Source organism: Rattus norvegicus, chromosome 9 (assembly GCF_021556685.1).
Source record: "Rattus norvegicus strain SHRSP/BbbUtx chromosome 9, alternate assembly SHRSP_T2T, whole genome shotgun sequence".
NCBI lineage: Eukaryota > Metazoa > Chordata > Mammalia > Rodentia > Muridae > Rattus > Rattus norvegicus.
This window is the reverse complement of record NC_141542.1, coordinates 87,166,069-87,181,330: the sequence shown is the minus strand read 5'-3', so window position 1 is coordinate 87,181,330 and position 15,262 is coordinate 87,166,069. Positions and strand designations below refer to the sequence as shown.

Sequence of the window (15,262 nt, the reverse complement as noted above, 5' to 3'; positions counted from 1 at the left end):
TTTTTTGTCATGAAACTATTTAACTGAGACTTCCTTATATTAGATCATCTCTGCAAAAGTGTAGTATTTTAAAGAGGGAATTTTCTCTCTATAAACAGAAACATAGCTTGAATTATTTGGGTACTCTTAATCATGAGAAAGCTACAAAGCACATTAAAATTTAAAATTGATAATGGAAAACAAATGTAAGTATGCCACAGCAAACATTGTTCTGTCTTCTTATTCTTCGAATTCTGACCTATGGTGACTTTCTGACACTTGTTAATCAATGAGTACATATTGATTAGTTTCTACAACAAGAATCATGTCAAGGTCTGTGGAGTTAAAATGTTAAAGTATTACACAAAAAACTCAATTATAAATATAACCAGGTCATATTGTATTTAAAAGGTTTTCAAACCACACAATACACTCTGTGGTTATTTTAGATGGCCACCATGTTTAACTAATAACAACAGCCCAAGTTGTTAGTTATATATCTGCTAGTTATCTATCCTTTGGTAAACCAAGTCCAGTACACATCTTCCTGTCTTGCTATTCCCTCACATCATGATGCTGACACATTGGGAGCTTGGCCTTAGAGCACCTGCTTGAGGTTTCTTCCTTCCGTTCTTGGCAGGTTTTCCTTAGATACCATTTCTCACAGTGTGCCTCAATTATTAGGTCTCAACTTTCTCATTACTTGTTTTTGTGTTGGTTCATTTTTATAGATGCATACTAAATACACACTGTTTCCTAACGGCTGCATGAGGCCCATAAAGACAGTACTTGGTATCCTTTACTGCTGAACCCACAGAATTGATAGCCATGCCCAAGACACAGAAGGAGCTTCAGTGAAGGGTTGCTAAGTCTGAACTGCCTACTGAGCTTTTGTCATGAATGCTCAAGAGTCATAATAAATAGAAAGCAAATAATCTTTATAGACAAAGAGAAAATACCAGAAATCATGACACAATCACAAAGCTTCTGAGTGGCATGTACTTTTGAAGAAAATAAAATCTATAGGGAATCATCACTGTCTACAGATAGGAGCTACAGAAGAAGTTGTATGATAAAATGTAGAAATTGTTAAAAGTCCTTGTCCAGGGTTTCTAACCTGCCTTTGGTTGTTGAGTTCCTGGAAGAAAGACACACTCACAGCCTTTATATTTACTGTATGTCTTTATCAGCACAATAGATGGGAAGCTGCCTATCCTCCTTGTTGTTATAATCTACTTATTTATTGATAACACCAAGTTATTACTTACTATTAACTCTGTTCTCTTTGGACTGCTCTTAACTCCAACTGGACAGCACTTAGGGCCATGCTCTCTTGACCCTTATAACATGGCAGTGTCCTTGTTCCTTCCCTCCTCCTGCGTGTTCTTCTGCTATCCCATGGTGGTTTCTTCCTCCTCCTTCACCTACTCATAGTCCTCTCCCCCAGGCCTGAGAAACCTCAAACTCACCTGTTTCTTCTGCAGAGCTACTGGCTGTTGGCATTCTTATTTACCAATCAGACTCTTCTGGGGAGCAGGGTCACTCAACATCTTTATGTGCAGACTCTATTATCTCTGAGGCACCAGTCTTGGAGGCCCCAAGTTAGCATTAGAATACAAGCAGCATTAGGCCAGGCGACTACAATAAAATCTTAAATATAGGGTTGGATATTGTTTTGTTTTGTTTTTGTTTTTGATTATTTTTGTCCCCCCCCTTTTTGGCATATTTCTAAGGACAGAGCAATATAGAAGAGAAAAAAATATTCTTTTATTTTCTAGATTTTTTGGGGGTCTCAGTATATAAGCTTGTCCTTTGTTTACCATCATAATGTTTCATTTCTTATTAGAAATTCTTTTCCTGGCAGATGATTAGGGGAGATGACTAAACCTTATTTAATAAAATATTTAGTAAAAATTGTATAAGATAAGCCGAAAATGTTTTTTTAGTATGTGGAAACACTGAAGTCATTTAAATATTATATAAAATAAAACAGCATGTTACATAAGTTTTCTATTCTATTGCTATTTTTCCAATTTCCCTAGATGGACAGGATCTGATTATAGTTTTCAGAAACCATAGAATTTTGACTTATATATCATATAGGTGCAGGAAGGAATCTGAACTGACATCAAATATCAGTATTATTGGTCCAGCTAAATACTTAATGACATTAAGCTAGAGTGCTAAAGAAGGAAATAAAATGGAAATTTCTGTAGTATGTAAATTCTGCCTAACATTCCTGTGCTGCCCAGGATCAATGATTGCATGACCTATGACCTAACTTATTGCAGTCTGATATGAAATGGCCAGAAATTGAAAGTATGCACATTTTGTTTGTACTTGAGTCTGTTAGAACACATACACACACCAGAAACAGGCAATTCAAGATACTTGTTTCTGGATGATTTTCTTTAAAAAGACAATGAAATCAAAGCATGTGTGTCCCAATGGGAGCCACTTAGGAAAAAGCCTCAGATTGCAATCAAATTCATTTTTTGAAAGGATTGGCCTCTCTCTCTCTCTCTCTCTCTCTCTCTCTCTCTCTCTCTCTGCATGCATGTATGTATGTATGTATATGTGAGTTGGATGTTCAAGGTGGCCAGAAGAGAGTACCAGATCTCCTACGACTAGAGCTACAGCTGGTGTGAGCCACTGTATGTGGTGCTGGGAACTGAACTTGTATATCCTGCACAAGTAAGTGTTCTTTTTTAAAATCCTTACCACTATTAACTATATAACATATCCCAATATGAAAAAGAAAAAAAATACTCCTATGGTAGTTTGAATATGCTTGGCCCATGGGAAATGGCACGGTTAGGAAGCGTGGCATTGTTGGGAGAGGTGTAGCCTTGTTGGAGGAAGTGTGTTTTTCTGGGGGTGGGCTTTGGGGTTTATTATGTTCAAGCTCTGCCCAGTGTGGAAGAGAGGCCCTCCCCTGGCAGCTTGCAGAAGACAGTCCTCTCCTGGCTGCCTTCAAATCAAGATGTAGAACTCTTAGCTCCTCTATCACATCGTGATCTAATTTTTCACAGCCACTCTCCTGTAGATGCCTGACCATGTTATTGTTTGTAGGAGTGTGGATGTTGGAACTTTAGATTTCAAAATCAGTGCAATGCTTTAAGTGGGACTTAATGGGTCATTCTTGTAGAAATATAGAAAACATTGGCATTGTAGGTGATTTGAACCATGCGAGACTGGTTCAAAGGGTTTCAGAGGGGAAGGATGTTACTATGTGACCTAAAGACTTTGTGATAGTTTGGTACAGGACGTGACTGCTTTTTGCCCTTGTCAGAAGAGTCTGCCTGAGTCTAAAGTGAAGAGACACCATGACCAAGACAACTGATAAATGACAACATTCAATTGGGCTAGCTTACAGTTTCAGAGGTTCAGTCCATTCTCATGATGGCATGCAGCATGGCAGCTTGCAAGCAGACACAGTGGTGGAGGAACAGAGAGGCCTACATCTTGATTCAATAGCAGCCAGGAAAGACTGTCTTCTGTAGGCAGCCAGGGGGAGGGTATCTCTTCCACATTGGGTAAAGCTTGAGCATAGGACAACAGAGTCTACCCCAAGGGTGACATACTTCCTCAAACAAGGTCACATTTACTTCAAAGAGGCCACACTTGCTAATAGACTCTCCATGGTCTACGTATATTCAAACCACCACAACTCCTATTGAGCATATCTATTTTAGTAGTTGCATACTTTATTTAGAATAATTTTAGAATTACAACTTTGTTAAAGTCCAAACTATATATTGCAGCTTTATATTTATGTTATTTATGTCGTGCTTAATAAGTATGTCTTTATCTTTTGCATGGTAAAGTCAGAATCCAAAAGGTACTAGGGTACAAACATAACTATGATTGATAATGCCCAATATTTCAAATACATAGTTTCATAGAAGTCATGGGAAGTCTGGGAAATTTAGTTCAAATCAGACACAAAAGTTAATGTGTGGGGAATTAAAAAATTTTTAAAACACAGGGATGAGGAGATTATTTATGAGGAAAATGGACAGTGTCATCCACAGACTGAAGGATTGGTTGAGTGAAGACTGAAGCTGACTGAAGAATAAGGTTGAGTGATACCATACCCTGTGAAACTCAAAACTGAGTAAGGTAGGTGTGGGGCCAGCTTTCTACCAAACTACCTGCTGTGAAACACATAATCACGACACTCCACTGAGAGGACTGTTAACAATTATGTAGGTAAAATACCTGACGCCCTTCTCCTCACTATTAGAGCATTTCTACCACCTCAAACTGAACCAATGGGAAGCAACTACCCCTGAATCCCACCCTACTCCTCAATGTTTGTAAAGTTCCTATCCACTTAGAATAAAGTACATACGGTATTTCACCGAGAATCATCTGAGAGTGGCTGTTTTAATGACCCTGGACACTTTGGGAAAGGGTTTTCTCTTCTGAAGCACTCATTGCTGGACCTTAGCTACACCTGGAAGACGAAGCTTTCACTTCTGCCCTCCTTGATGCTGCTGTCATGGCTGCTGCCTGCCTGCTGCCAATCAGAGTCGCCTGTTGTCACCAGCTGTGTCTGCTGCCACTGCCCCTGATGCTGGCATTGGCACTGCCACCATAGCAGGCAAGACCTGGGACCCCTGTTGCTTACCCTGCACGGGCTTCCACTGTGAGAGCTTTAACAATTTGGCCATTTCCAACCAGACCAGAGACCCATGGAATCTCGGATTCCACAGAGGACAACAGATAATCCATTCTTTTGCAACATAAGCATGAGGACATGTTTGATCCTTAGTACTCAAGGAAAATGCTGAGTGTGGTGTCATATATTCTAATCTCATCACTGAGCAGGTAGTGAGAAGCTGGATTAGTGAGCCACAGGTACAAATGAGAGTTTTGTTTCAAAAAACAAGGCAAAGGGCTCCCAAGGAATAACACTCAAAGCTAACCTTTTGCCTCCATATGAACACACACACACACACACACACACACACACACACACACACACACAGAGGAGGGGAGAGAGAGAGAGCGAGAGAGAGAGAGAGAGGGAGAGAGAGAGAGAGAGAGGGAAAGAAAGAGAGAGAGAGTTATGGATTTTGAATAATAAGTTTTAGCAAAAATATAAATATGTTTCTAAAGAAAACCTAGAAGGGCTTGACAAGAAAATGATATTTAGAGAACAATTGTCAGAACTTTTAGTTGAATTGTAGGAAGGAGATTAAAGCAGCACATCAGCTGGTGCAAAGAGGCAAAAAGCTAACAGATCCATATGTAGATGCATTGTAGAAACTCAAATAGAATGTGTTAAAAGTCTTACAACAGGTAGGAGAGAAAGGTCAAACATTATCTGCAAAAGATCAATTGTTCCATGGTAAACAATCTCCTTTGCAACAATAGTAGATATCTGCCCAGCTCTAGTGCTGAGAGCCGAGAGCAAAACTGAACATTGGAATGTAAAGGAAATAATGGAATTTTCAGATATGCAGAGACTCAGAACTTCACATTCTCCCATACAGAAAGTACTACCAGGGAGTATTCTTCAGTAAAAAGAAATGAACCCCAAAGGAAAGGAGAGAAGTTAGTTATAGACAAAGAGTTAAGAACATGTATTGATATGTTTAATAAATACCAACTTTTGCATGACCAATTTCTAGGAATGACTTAAAGGCAAATAAAAACAACAAAAGAAGGACAAAGAAGCCAATGGGCACTTTGAAGTGACTGGAGGAGTTCTGGGCACAGTCAATCATAAGTTGATGTCCTGGAGAACAGTTGCCAGCAGAGACAGCGCCTGGCAGTACCTCCAATCTCAGTTCCATACTGTAGATGGCACACACAAGTTATGGTGCTCCAGAGTTGCTTTAAATCATTCATCACCTTATATTGTCTATCTATGTTTTGTATAAATGTTCATCTCCTTCCTTTCTGATGATTTAGCCTTGATTCATAAAGACTTATTCTCTTTGTCACTTGTATATAGGAGGGCTATGGATTATTTTGAGTTAATTTCACATCTCCTTCACTGAAGGTCTTCATCAGCTATGGAAGTTCCTTCATAGGGTTTTTGGGGTCACTTATTCTTATTGTTATATCATCTGCAAATAGTGATACTTTGACTTCTTCCTTTCCAATTTGTATCCCCTTTATATTCATGACTTGTCTTGTTGCTCGAGCTAGAACTTCAAATATTATATTAATAGATATAAAGAAACAGGAATTGGCTAATATAAAAAATGTATAAAAGAACTCAAGAAACTAGACATCAAAAAACTAAATGATCCAATTAAAAATGGGGTACAGATCTAAAGAGATTTCTCAACAGATGAATCTCAAATGGCTGAGAAACATTTAAAGAAATGTTCAACATCCTTATCCATCAGGGAAATGCAAATCAAAATGACTGAGATTTCGTCTTACACCTGTCACAATGGTTAAAATCAAAAGCACAGGGATCACTCATGCTGGTGAGGTTGTCTACAAGGGGAACATTCCTCTACTGCTGGTGGAAGTGCAAACATTGGCAGTCAATATGGCATTTTCTCAGAAAATTGGAAATGGGTCTACTTCAAGACCCAGCTATACCATTCCCAAAGGATGCCTCATTTCACCACAAGGATACTTGCTCAACTATGTTTATTATTCATAATAGCCAGAAACTGGAAACAGCCTAGAGGCTCCTCAACCAAAGAATGGAAAAAGAAAATGTGGTACAATTACACAATGAAGTATTACTCAGCTGTTAAAAACAATGACATCATGAAATTTGCAAGCAAATGGATGAAACTAGAAAATGTCATCCTGGGTGAGGTAACCCAGACCCAGAAAGACAAACACAGTATGTATGTATTCATTTATAAGTAGATATTAGGGGTATAGCACTCAAGTACCATCAAGTACCAAGGATAATTATGATGCAATTCACAGACTGAGAGAGGCTAAGTAACAAGGAGGCCTTAAGTGTGTGTGTGTGTGTGGGGGGGATAAGGAGCTCCCTGGGAAGGAAAAAAATAGAATAGATTTTGCTAGAGGACTGGGCATTGGTGGGATTGGGAACCAGAAATATCAGGTGGGGAAGGAGGGAAAGAAAAATACTAGGAAAAATGACTGGAACTTGGAGGCATTTCAGGGGCGAGGTGGAAACCCAATACATTGGAAACTGCACAGAATCTGCAAGAATATAACCTTAGCAAGTACTGCTAGTAATGGGTAGCCCAGAGCCTGAACTAGTGATCTTCTATAACCAGGCAAGGTATCAAATAGAGAGACTGGGCCATCACCTCAGACATAAAACCTTTGACCTTCAGTTCATTCTGCCTGAAGAATGTTTGGAGACCAGAACCTTGCAAAATCAAAGAGACCAGAGAGACTTCATCCAGCAGGATGCAGAGAACCACAGTCAAACATAAGGTGGAACTTGGGGAGTACTGCTGAGGGAGAATGGAAAGAGTTTGAGGAAGCAGAGGGATCAGGGACATACCATGACAACAGGGTCTACAGAACCAACTGATCGGAACTCATGGGAATTCACAGAGATCAATCAGGTTGTGTGCATATATGTTATGTCTGAGCAGCTTGGTGTTTTGGGAATTCTAGCAATGGAAGTGTGTGTGTGTGTGTGTGTGTGTGTGTGTGAGAGAGAGAGAGAGAGAGAGAGAGAGAGAGAGAGAGAGAGAAAGAGAGAGAGAGAGAGAGAGCTGTCTCTGACTCATTTGCCTACTTGTGGGATCCTTTTTTCCTCCTACTGGGGTGCCTTGTCCAGCCTTGATTTGATGATATGTGCTTCGTTATGTCACTGGGAGGCCTGCTATTTTCTGAGGGCATATAGAGAGGTGGATCTGGAGGAGAGAGGAAGTTGGGGAAGAGGCTAGGGAGAGGGAAGGGAGAGTAAACAGTGGTAGAGATATAATATATGAGAGAATAAAAATTTTTAAAAAGAATCACCTACAAATGTTATATGTCACTTTATATACTATGTGTCAAGTTAAAACCATAAATTATATTATTTAATAAAAGATTACATTTTAATGAAATATATGAAAAGGACTTAATCAGAAAAACAAAGCACATTCATGTTTCCTTAAAATATTTCATTACAGAATACTTTAAAAGGAGATAGGATTTAAATAAATACCTACTTCTAAGAGAGAAATAAGTCGCCAATGAAGGCATTAGAATTCTCATAAACAATGACATTAAATTTGAGTTGAATAGTTTTCAGGACCATATGCATTAATTCTTTCTTTAAATGTCTCCAAGACTATTGGCCCCAACTATTAAACTTTGATGTCTGCTTATTGATACCAAACTGCAGAATTTTCCTAAAACTGTGCTTGTGTAGACAACGAAATGCAATTTTAAGTATTAATGTAACACCAATGCCTTCTCCAGAGGCATAAAGCAATTAACAAGGCTAATATGTAATTAAATGTTGGTTGTATGTCTATGCAGTGTATAAACACAGTTGCTACCACTGACTTGACCTATGTTTGTTTAAGTGTTAACACTGTCACTATGACTCTGTGCTCTGAACTCTCTATAACCCAACCTCCTGACACTCCTTAACAGGTGTGTTACAGAAGATGCATTAGCAAAATGTTAACACAAGTGCCTAAAAATTTCCTCAGAGAATTTCAGCCATCATAGCAAAACATACCCCCTCTCTCTTATATCCTGATTGATGCTTCCCCCCCTCCTCTCTCCCAGTGTCCGACTCTTACCTTCCCTTTCCCTCCTATCCACCCATCCTCCCCCTCTTTTCAGTAAAGGGGAAGCCTCTCATGGAGCCTTAGCATATCAAGTTACAGTAAGTTTAGGCACATCTTATTCTATTGAGGCCAGACAAGGCAGCCCAGTTAGGAGAAAGGGGTCCAAAGTCAGGCAACTGAGTTAGAGATGCCCCCTGCTCCTGTTTTAGGAGTGCCAGCTGCACAACTGTTAATATGTGCAGAGGGCCGAGGTCCATCCCGTTCATGCTCTGTGGTTGGTAGTTGAGTCCTATGAGCACCTATGGGTCCTTGAATGCTTCCTCCCCATCTTCCATAGCTCCCCAAGCTCCACAAAATGCTTGACTGAAAACACCATTTCTTAGTACTTAATAAGTTCTTCTAGGAAAGCTCAATTAATGAGAGTTTCCAGAAAGTCTTTGACATGCTGGTCTGGAACAGTAACTTCTCCTGTGAGCAGTGCGTGTACCAGAAACAAACGACTCACTCTGACTTTGGACACCTGCATTTCATATCCTCTGCCATTTGAAATGCATACAATTAATGCATATCAGCTGGGGTGGCCAGTTTAGCAAATCTAATTTGAGCATTTCCATATTTATTCCATTTACCATTCATAATGTTGAATGGTGGGTCTTTTTTCACCACGATATTGCTCACCAAAATAAAATGCCTGAATTACGAAATATAAAATTACTTCATTTCAGCTTCTATTTAATTTTCCTTGAGCATGAGAAGGCTTAATAAAGTCTTAGCATAAATATCCTATATCATGTGGCCCATGGTGCTTAACTATCTCACTATTCTGTTAGAAATAAAATTTTACTTGGTAAGTAGGACCGATCCATAATATATTTTTCAACTAATTGGCTCACTATAGTCAATTAAATGGGCTGTTCCATACAGAGACAAATCTGTTACAATCTAATGGTGGTGGCACCCATCGTTAAAACTTTCAGCAGTGACAGGCACAACTGCACAATTTCAGCTGGCGCACTCAACATTCCCTCAGAAGACATAATTTTTAGAGAATGTTCTTTTCTTCTTTCTTAAAGAGTAATATCAGCAGGGTAGTAACAGCATTTTGACTATGCTGTCATTTTGAGGTTCGAAGTGAGCAATCTATCAGATTTCCTTTTTGGCTAATTGGAAAAGAGGAATAAAGAATTAGGGGTTTTTCTTTCCTTCTACTGGGAGCATAGAGATGAATTAAGATGTTAGATGTAATTAAATCATGGAGTTTGAGGGACTTGAGAGGTCATCTGTCTACTCAAACTGCTTTCATCTGAGAAGGTACAAACTTAAAGCATCCTCCTATGATGATTATCTGAGCTCCTTTACAGATATCATTAATTAGCTTAGCAACTCAAAGCAAAGCTTAACCATACTTCTAGCTGAATACATCTAGCCATTAATAAAATGTTCTTCTTACCAGCCTATCTGTAGTAAACTGAAGAAAATCTGGTTTTTTTTTCCTACTGCTTTTTATTGTCTACATTCATTTTTCTTTTACTTTCATTAAAGCTTTTACATTTAAAGATGAAACCTTCTGCACAGTTCTGGTGGCACAGCCCTGAGGCAAGAGAAATTACATACATATACATATATACATATATGTACATATATATATATATATATATAATGGGAACTCTACTATATATATGTCTGAGAGCATGCTGAGCTTCAATATTAGTTCAAAGACAGCTTGAGCTACAGAACAGCACTCTGATTAAAGAACCAAGGTGACCTAGGCTATTTGTCTGATGCATGCAACACCATGAACCCCCAGAACTGCAAAGAATTAGGGCAGCATCTACTCATTTACATGCTGAAGCCTATGCTGGACACAATGCTATGAGGAAGGTGTATACTACAGCCTTCTTCCTCTCTAATGCTACTGCCTAATGTGTTTGTGTGTGTGTGTGTGTGTGTGTGTGTGTGTGTGTGTGTGTGAATTTGTGAGCTGTAAAGCTCTGTACCCATCTTCTATTTCGACATACTTGTCTATTTGTAGTTAATTCTTCTTTTGTTGTCCTCAGGTTTTTGAAGTATTCATTTTACTTTGGAAATTACTTTCATTAAAATTAATTTTGACATGTGAAGAATCATATGTCTTCACTGAGAGAACCGAACTCACCCTAGGTGTGAAGGTGGCATCATTGACGGAGTGCATGTGGCCATACAGAGACTGCTCACATTTACCCTAGGAGATAAAACAGATGAGTTTACTTAAGTCATGTTTAGTTGTACAAAAATGTCTTCTTATGATAGCAAGTAGAATAGTAGATGTGCCATCAAGCACCATTCAGAATGATCAAGGCCGGGCTTACACGATGTTTCACAGTATAGCTCTTTTTACTATAACTGTACTCTTCCTATTTGGGCCATGGAGCTGGTAAGGGAACACTACATGTGGATCCCATGGTGAATTGTTTTTTTGTCTGTTTTTTTTTTACTTGTTTGTTTTCTTTTTATTGGTTATTTTATTTATTTACATTTCTTTTTTATTGGATATTTTCTTTATTTGCATTTCAAATATTATCCTCTTTCCCAGTTTGCCCTCTGGACATCCCCCATCCCATTCCCCCACCCCCTGCCTCCATGATGGTGCTGCCCCACCTACCAACTCCCTTCCACCTCCCCACCCCGGCATTCCCTTATATTGGGGCAGCAAGCCTTCACAGGACCAAGGGCCTCTCCTCCCAAGGGCCTCTCCTCCCATTGATGCCAGGAAAGCCCCATCCTCTGCTACATATGTGGTTGGAGCCATGGGTCTGACCATGTGTACTCTTTGTTAGGTGGTTCAGTCTCTGGGAGTCTGGTTGGTTGGCAGCATCATTGCTGAGGCTGAGGGTGTGAATCCTCTTCTTCTTCTTCTTCTTCTTCTTCTTCTTCTTCTTCTTCTTCTTCTTCTTCTTCTTCTTCTTCTTCTTCTTTTTAGTTATAAGGTCAGAATGGAATTTTACATTTTCAATCTGTTTTTATATTGTTATTACATATATTAAGTGCTATAGAACATGGTGTTTACACAATAAGCATTTATTTTTATTTTGTGGCTGGCAGACAGACAGATGTTCCAAAATGTAACCAAAGTTAAATATGAAAACCTCCAAGCTTCAGTTTAAATGTTTTCAGGAAGGTTGGACCCATAGCAGTGAGGAAGCTACATGTGGAGACTTTCATCTTGAAACTTATGTTCGAAGAAGAGTCTTGACTATATTTGGAAAACAGCATCTTTAGAATCAGGGAAGATTACAACCAGATTATTGTTTACAAGATTCTCATTAGGAATTCTGAAATTCAGATCGCATTGAATAATTTATTCAGGAAGCCATTTATGAATAACCAATATTGTTTGGCATAATTCTATGTGTCTACTACCTTTGTTACAAAATGAAGCAGACTTCGTGTCCTGTACCCTGAGTGAGAGGAGACAGCTATTTTGTTTAAAATGCAGAGAGTGTGTTTGCAGATAGCTTTAGTTTGGCTGATACACATTGGGGCTCAGAAAATGATCGTAATGTACAGGAGGGAGCCATCTGAAGCTCTGTTATCTGTCGAAGAAGTGCTACCCCAAAATAATGCCATCATTCTTTGATCTTTCCCAAGGTCTCATTGTCCAGGGAAGATTCCGCTGGAATGACAGGAAGGAAGGGGATGACTTCATACCGAGGAAGCTCTTCTTACATGGCCTTCTCTGCTCTCCAACTCTGACTTCATTTGTCAACTTCTATTTATTCTTTGGGCCCAGTTAATTTCTCCCAAAGCCATTGCTAGTCTCTAAGCACCTATTCCTCCTTTCCTACAAGCAAGGTATTTAGCTTCCATTGGAAATTGACAGTTTAATAATTCTGCATGTTTTTTTTTCTCCTGTTGAAATGTCTGTATTGGTTCAGTTCAACAAACTTTCAGAAGGCAAAAGGAAATTTTTCCTTATTGTTATAAGGAGTTTTTGGCAAATGTGATTAAACAGAGTGACCCTTTCAGCCTTACCAGACAGTGAAATCTATATGCTAGTAGGGAGACAGAGTAGATACCTGCTTTAGTTAGTGTTCCTCCTACACTGAAAACTCAGAGCCAAGTTCCCAGAGAGTGGAGAGTGCAGGTATGTTTTCTGGAAGACCAAGGAAGGTCAGGTAGCTGGCTGAGGTCTGATGTGAGGGACAGAAGTTCTATTCTCATTCACTAACTTCAAGCCTTAAAAGACTGAAGAGAGAGAAAAACTACAAAATAAGATGTTAAAGGTAGATTCTCTGGTGTTCCTTCATGTTATTGAGCAATTCTTGTACTTTCCTAAGCTAGGCAATTCTGGAAGCCCTTTGTCACGAAGCTGCAGTCAGGGCTCATGGCTGCCATTGCGCGTGGCAACTTAAACTGTCAATTCTCTTAACAGAATCAGTGTATGCTACCAACCTGTGTTCACAGGACTGAGAGTCTTTCCCACACAAATTGCAAGTTCATAAAAGAGCACACAGTCTCTGAGGGTCTGCTCCCCACCTTTGTTATTTTGATCCAGTTTCTTCATGCTGTTGCCCTTTAAACCAATTATGCCAAGGAACACAAATCATCCCAATCCCCAGAGTAGAAATAAATTATTCACAAGGCCAAACAGGCCAAGCATAAGATGTTATAATCACTAATATGTTTACTTATAGACTTTTCAACTTCATTTTCTTTGAGAATGACTATAGCGTAATATAATATTATACTTGTACAATGAACGTTAAACATCCTTACAAAGTTTTATGTCGGAAGATTTTTCTTTAAACTTTTTTTGTGTTTTTTTTTTCTTTTTTGCACATACAGTTTTGCATTTTGTCTGTTTCCAACTTGAGAATCTCTAAATTATTTGATTAATTGGTAGGAAAAATCTATTTTTTGGATTCAAATTCTGAGTGCCAAGTTTTAATTCAAAGGTGAGTCTCTGAGGCTTCCTTGAATAGCCCTGGTAGTCCCCGTTATAATGGAAATGCTGACTGACCACATTTGTGCCGCTATAACAAAACCTGACTTGAAGATAAATGTTTCATGAATTAAGAAAAGTTTAAAAAGTGTTTCTATTGAGCTTTGTTCTCCAGATAAAAGTGAGTCTACTCTTTTTGAGGCAGAGAGAGTATGTGGGTTACTAATATTCTAGTCTGCAAACAGTCTTAATCAAAAGCAATATCCAAAATGGTATGTTGAAATGTGGAATACCTTCTCTGATGAATTCTTGTCAAAATTGTTTTTGTTCAAAGGAACTGTAAAAAAGTAAAAAAGAGGAAGGCTTTTTTAAAACTATAATGTGACCTATCCATACTGTTTGGACATCTGATTCGCCCACACAGAGAAGCTATGTGGTGGGAGGTTTCTGGATGCAGCCCTGAGATAGGAAAAACTGACCCCTGATTTCTGAATCTGGCATGCAATAGCAGTTTGACCTTAAATAATAGTTTTACCTCACCTAGCTTAGTTACCTATTCAGTGCACAACACTAACAGCACTTAACCTTTGGTTCTGTTGTTAGGAATGAGCTAAGTCTCAATTGAAAGGAAGTGGACTTCCTGTCACAAAGTAAGAGCTTAACAAATATTTGCACTTAGGATGGAAAGATGGCTCAGAGGGCAAGAACACTTCCTACTCTTAGGGAGAACCTGATATGACTCCCAGCACCTACACTGGGAGGTTCACAACTTCTTGGAACTGCAATTCTATGGATCCAATGTTCTCTTCTGGCCTCCAAAGCACTTGTGCACATGTGCACACGTAGACACCCAAATAAATTTAAAGACGTGCTGTCTTAGGGCTTTGTTTTAGGATATTTCATACATTATGAACTCCAAGACTGAACTGAAAAGCTTGCTGTGGGATGTCTCAAGCCTAGTGCATACCTTTACCCTGAGAGCTTTCTGCTTTCTGTAAACAAATACTTGTGGTGTGGCTTAGTCCTAGAGCTAAATAAAGTCAACCCTAGGTCCCAATCACAGAAAGACATACATGGTATGCACTCATTGATAAGTGGCTATTAGCCCAAATGCTTGAATTACCCTAGATGCCTAGAACAAATGAAACTCAAGACGGATGATCAAAATGTGAATGCTTCACTCCTTCTCTAAAAGGGGAACAAGAATACCCTTGGCAGGGAAGAGAGAGGCAAAGATTAAAACAGAGACTGAAGGAACACCCATTCAGAGCCTGCCCCACATGTCGCCCATACATATACAGCCACCCAATTAGACAAGATGGATGAAGCAAAGAAGTGCAGACCGACAGGAGCCGGATGTAGATCGCTCCTGAGAGACACAGCCAGAATACAGCAAATACAGAGGCGAATGCCAGCAGCAAACCACTGAACTGAGAATAGGACCCCCGTTGAAGGAATCAGAGAAAGAACTGGAAGAGCTTGAAAGGGCTCGAGACCCCATATGTACAACAATGCCAAGCAACCAGAGCTTCCAGGGACTAAGCCACTATCTAAAGACTATACATGGACTGACCCTGGACTCTGACCTCATAGGTAGCAATGAATATCCTAGTAAGAGCACCAGTGGAAGGGGAAGCCCTGGGTCCTGCTAAGACTGAACCCCCAGTGAACT

The 15,262-nt window shown here is 39.3% G+C and overlaps 1 protein-coding gene across 3 annotated transcripts in view; it reads right to left on the bottom strand.

Moving 5' to 3' along the window:
* Positions 1-15,262, bottom strand: part of Spag16 (sperm associated antigen 16) — a 906,763-nt gene that overhangs the window by 243,905 nt on the left and 647,596 nt on the right. For all 3 annotated transcript variants that reach the window (XM_087567315.1, NM_001401616.1, NM_001134728.1), the window contains 1 exon segment: positions 10,825-10,890. In XM_087567315.1, coding sequence (XP_087423441.1) covers positions 10,825-10,890 — 66 coding nt within the window.